The sequence below is a fragment of the Octopus bimaculoides genome, chromosome 23 (assembly GCF_001194135.2).
Source record: "Octopus bimaculoides isolate UCB-OBI-ISO-001 chromosome 23, ASM119413v2, whole genome shotgun sequence".
Taxonomy (NCBI): domain Eukaryota; kingdom Metazoa; phylum Mollusca; class Cephalopoda; order Octopoda; family Octopodidae; genus Octopus; species Octopus bimaculoides.
This window is the reverse complement of record NC_069003.1, coordinates 31,458,834-31,464,003: the sequence shown is the minus strand read 5'-3', so window position 1 is coordinate 31,464,003 and position 5,170 is coordinate 31,458,834. Positions and strand designations below refer to the sequence as shown.

At 35.0% G+C, this 5,170-nt stretch overlaps 1 protein-coding gene across 1 annotated transcript in view; it reads right to left on the bottom strand.

Moving 5' to 3' along the window:
* Nucleotides 1-5,170, bottom strand: part of LOC128250595 (venom phosphodiesterase 2-like) — a 38,924-nt gene that overhangs the window by 25,048 nt on the left and 8,706 nt on the right. The window contains exons 4-8 of the mRNA XM_052975955.1: nt 4,452-4,539; nt 3,867-4,024; nt 3,396-3,572; nt 1,831-1,954; nt 268-318 (exon numbers count right to left, since the gene is read on the bottom strand). Coding sequence (XP_052831915.1) covers nt 268-318; nt 1,831-1,954; nt 3,396-3,572; nt 3,867-4,024; nt 4,452-4,539 — 598 coding nt within the window. The remainder of the gene's footprint in view (nt 1-267; nt 319-1,830; nt 1,955-3,395; nt 3,573-3,866; nt 4,025-4,451; nt 4,540-5,170) is intronic.

Here is a 5,170-nt window from a genome sequence, read left to right as displayed (position 1 = left end):
ACACTGGACAATATGTCGGCATTATAAAATCAAAACCACTGACAAATGGTATAAACACCATCCTGAAGCTGTGACTGAAGGAGAAAATGTGTCAATTCTCTGGGACTTCCTCGTACATACAGAAAAAACTATAAAAGCTAATAAACCAGATATTATTATAAAAGATCAGACAAAAAAGGTGTGTTTATTAATTGGCATGAGTATTCCTTGCGAAGAAAGAGTTAGTTGATTACAGGGACTGTAAAAGCATTGAAGATATTTCCTCACCATTTTTGAATCCTTCAAACATAGGAACAGCAGTCTTCATATAATGTTCATCTATAGAATGACCAAAGTGATATTTAATTCAATTACAGCATGGAAAACTCCTGATAATCGTTTAAAGACATACACATACTATTACATTAATTTTAAAATTCTTTGTTAGTATAACAATCAACGCAACCATCTCATTTTTATTACTATAATCACACATCACTTGTCATGTGACGTATGTACTTTAAAACGTGCCTTCTTCACTGTAAATATATGTAACTTGTGGTGCAAGTGTAGCAGAGAACTCTTTACACATGTAATGTCTTCTAGGAATAACTTAGTAAAAACCAAGGAAGCTCAACTCACCAATCAGTAACTGCCCTTCTGAGCCTCTTTTGCAGTTAAAAACCAGAACAGACAAGAGCTGGCTTTGGCTTTCAGCCTGGTAACACTCCAAATGTACATTAACATTCTCTCCCTTTGAAGAACCCCCCCTCCCCCAGATACATATAAATGTTATAATGTAAGTGTAGGTGTGGTTGTATGGTAAGAAGCTTGCTTCCAAACCACATGGTTCTGGGTTCAGTCCCACTGCATAGCACACTGAGCAAGTATCTTCTATTGTAGCCCCATGCTAAGCAAAACCTTGCGAGTGGATTTGGTAGATGGAAATTGAAAGAAACCCATGGTATATATCATCATCACCATTATCATTATTATCATAATTTAATGTCTGTTTTTCCATGCAGACACGGGTTGAACTACTGGCATTTGAATAGAATGTCTCAGGAAAGAATTGCAAACTGGCAGGAGTTGGTCATGCTTGGAAATCCAACTAGAATGTCTAATGACCGTTGCTTCCAATAGAACCCTATGGAGAAGGTGCCTGAGGAATTTATTCCCATAACTCTCCCAGAAATAATAGGCAAAGAAGACAGATGAATTATGGATGGATTTTAACAGGGTTTATTAATTCTCACTATATCCAAAATCTGGCTGAGTGTCAAGTCTGAAATTTCCAGTAAAGTGAGAATATGATCTGAGCAAGTTAATGACTGTATGTGAGGTCAGAAGATGAATGAGTATTGATGATATTAGAAGTAGAAGTGGGAGTATTACATGTAAGCACAACTGCTGAGTGGAAGAATGTCCTGTATTCTTATTGGAAAGTAGAGGAAGTGGTGAGATTTTAACTGAGGAAATAAGGTCTTACTGATAAGATGATGGAGAATGGCTGAGTGCATCCGACCTGCCATTCTCAGACACATCCAACCAGAAACAGATGTTATAATTGATGGTAATGATGATGACTGTGGTTGTAGCGAAAATGGTGATGGTGGGGATAATGATGACGAATACAACAGTGATGATGAAAATGATGGTGGTAGTAGTGGTGGTGATGATGATGATGATGATGATGATGATGATGGTAGTGGTGATGGTTGTAGTAGTGGAGATGACGCTGAAAATGATGATACGATGATGATGAGGACGACAGTAGAGGTGTTAACAATGACAAGGACGATGACAATGAAAAGAATTTTCTGAAATTAAAAATAAAAATTAATCACTCACCATCAACATAAGGCAGAAGGTATCCTGTTGTGATATTTGAAGTGTTGCTGTTATATTTGAAACAATTAGTTGATGAGATGTCTGACTGGAAAAGTGGATGAGGTGGCTTTGTTGTGCTTCTAACCTTTAAAATTTTAATTGTCAAGAAGGAATGAAAATAATATTATTAATAAATAATTATAATTAATGTATAATAATAATATAAAAAGAAAGGAAAAAAAAAATGATGGCTTCAAATTTTGCCACAAGGGCAGCAATTCTGGGGGAGGGGATGAGTCGATTACATCGACCCCAGTGTTCAACTAGTACTTATTTTATTGACTCCAAAAACTAAACTTTTCAAGGTGGTACCCCAGACTGGCCACAATCTATTGACTGAAACAAGTAAAAGACAAACAATAAAACATAACATTAGTTAACTTTGAGAAAACATATGTTGACATGAAATTACAATTATAATTATTTTATCATTATATTTTATTTCTTGAAATTTAAGATACAAAGCATTATTCTTTGAAGTTCTTACATCACATATAAAACTACACAGACAAAATAGCTTTGGTCATGAAGAAATATTAACTTGCTTAGAGATGGGTGAGAAAATTGGTGACAGGATGGGCATCTGGCCATAAGAATGCTACTTCAACAAATTCCATCTGATGGACGGGAAGCGTGGTGATGGTGATGATGATGATGATGATGATGATGATGAATCATGTACAAATTTGGGTCAAGCAGAAAAATCGGAATATTGGTGCCTTAGCATAAAGACAGCAAATCTGGCAATGGCTTACAAATGAATAAAATACAAAGAGACAGATGAATCGACTGATCTTTATGTTGTAGAAGCTCTATATGTGTGTGTGTGTGTGTGTGTGTCTGTTTGTGTGTGTCTGTTTGTGAGTGTGCGTGTGTTTGTGTGTGCACTCGTACTTGTGTGTGTGTGTGTGTGTGTGTGTGTGTGTGTGCATGTTTGTATAATGTGAGACAACGTTGCTTACCAAATTATAATCAGCATTATGGAATGGATCCACTGATAAGGATGACAGAGATTATTGAGGATTCTGAATGTTGGAATGGCTTCCTGTTATCTTTTTCCAGTTCTATAGGAACAGACTTATTGGCAGCAAATTGACAGAGTTGTTAGAATGTTGGATATAGAATGTCTTGCAATATTCACACCAACCCTCAGCACTCTGAGTTCAAATCCCACCAAAGTCAACTTTACTATTTGTCCTTTTGGGGTCAAGTACTATGAACTTTATCATTCATTTTTTTGAGGCCAAACACTAAGACAGTCTTTCTTCTCTCCTGCTGTCTCTTTATGCAAGAAATTGACTGTGGTTAAACTTGGAGATGCATGGGCTTTGTCAAGCTTAAAAAATACTTGCTTGGAAACAGGTGAGGGCGGGTGACAGGAAGAGCAACTGGCCCCAGAATATCTTCCTCGACAAATTCTGTGTGACCCATGCGAGCATGCAAAAGTGGATATTAAATTATGATGATGATGTGTGCAGACTTAAGCATATAAATGAAAAGGGGGAAAAAAACAATGTAAAACATACCTTTTTCATTGTAGAAGAGACCCATTTTAGCATTTGCAATTCAGAATCAAATGCAAACACAAAAGATTTGGAAAATTGAAGGCAATTTTTTCCAGAATGTTCTTCTAAATATGGGAGACCAAATGGTAAATGTTTATTGAAAGTATCTGCATACATCTGGGATTCATTTGAAAGTAACTGTGAAAGAAAGAAACTCAAAGTAATCAAACATAAAAAGCAATTAAAATTGAGGTGTGTTTGCTTTGTAAAATGTTTTAGTATGGTCTACTTGCCTAAAGATATGTCATGCTGATGATTTCAAATAGGGACGAAATGGTGCTATATATATATAGTTACCTAAAACTAACAAATATTTAAGATCTTTGTAACAGGTAAAAAAATATATTGAATATGCAAGATTTTACTGTGATCTCATAATACTCTGGTTTTATGTGTAATATTTTTTCTTGTGTTTCCTTTGGAAATACTTACTTGAGGACAAATGTTTGTTTTAGTCACATTTGACCATTGGCACAGTGCATAGTTAGCTTGTTTTGGTGTCTCCTGAAGAAACGATGCATTCTTTAGTAATATGGCATTTAGTGAACCCTCTGTACCATTATTTGGAGCTGGTTCAATTTTCAAGAGGTCTGGTAAAAGAAATAATAAAAATAATAATGAAAATTCTATTATTTGTTTCTAATATATGCACAAGGCCTGAATTAATAAATAGTGGACTGACACAGGCAGTAGGGTCAGTCGGCGAAGGTATGCTGTTTGGACCAGTCCCATAAAGATGACAAAATATGTCGTCATCATGGGACATATCAGTGGCAACGAGGATTCGGACAATATCGCCAATGGAACATATCAAAATTTTAGCACAAAATTTTTTCCTTTCATAGTTTTAGCTTTGCCTCATGTATAAGTTGCAACTTGAGTTTCTTCAGTTAAAATCAAGTATAAAATTGTGAGCATTTGTAAATGAGTAAATACGACATTCATTTATTGAAAGGCTGTGATTATTTCTGTGTCTACATGAACGAAATGATTAAAGATACAAGCCAAGGAACACACCTGCCATCATGTTGTATAATTCAATATTATCAAACGGTTCGGTGAGAGTGCTATTCACAAAACTTGGTCCAGAAGCCAGGAAAAAGGCCTGAAAAATTACAAAAGTAAAAATGAGAAATTTATGATAAGGAAATATATGAAATGTCTTTCTTGAAAATATATCCACATAATTCACACGAGTTAATTTAGTAAAGACCAATGTATGGGTAAGTAGGAAACAGACAAATCACAAATCCCTTCAGGGAGACAGCTCTGCTCGATATGTAGGAAAGGTGTTGGGAGAAACTCCATAAAGTGTACCCAGTGCAAGCTATGGACACATAAGAGGTGCAGTGGTGTCACTGGAAAACATGTAGTATCTACATGTGGCAGACGTGCGTCATTAAATGGTCAAGAGAGAGTTATACTGTCGCAAATTAACCGGTAAGTAATTATAAAATTATATGACTTGCAAAGCTCATTAAAAGAAATTGACTCTACTTGAAATGCAGGATACAACTAGTCATAAATAATGTCTTAAAAGTATTGTATTAAACCACATCTCATTTAAATAGCGACAAATTGCATTGAAATTTATTGAAAGATGGACAAATATAAAAAAAGAAGAAAAACATTTTTAAAAAGTGGGAAAGAAAATATAAAAAAAACCCAATTATTTCTATTTCATTATTATTAATATTATTATTATGGTGGACTTTGTTTTATTAGCCTTGGATATA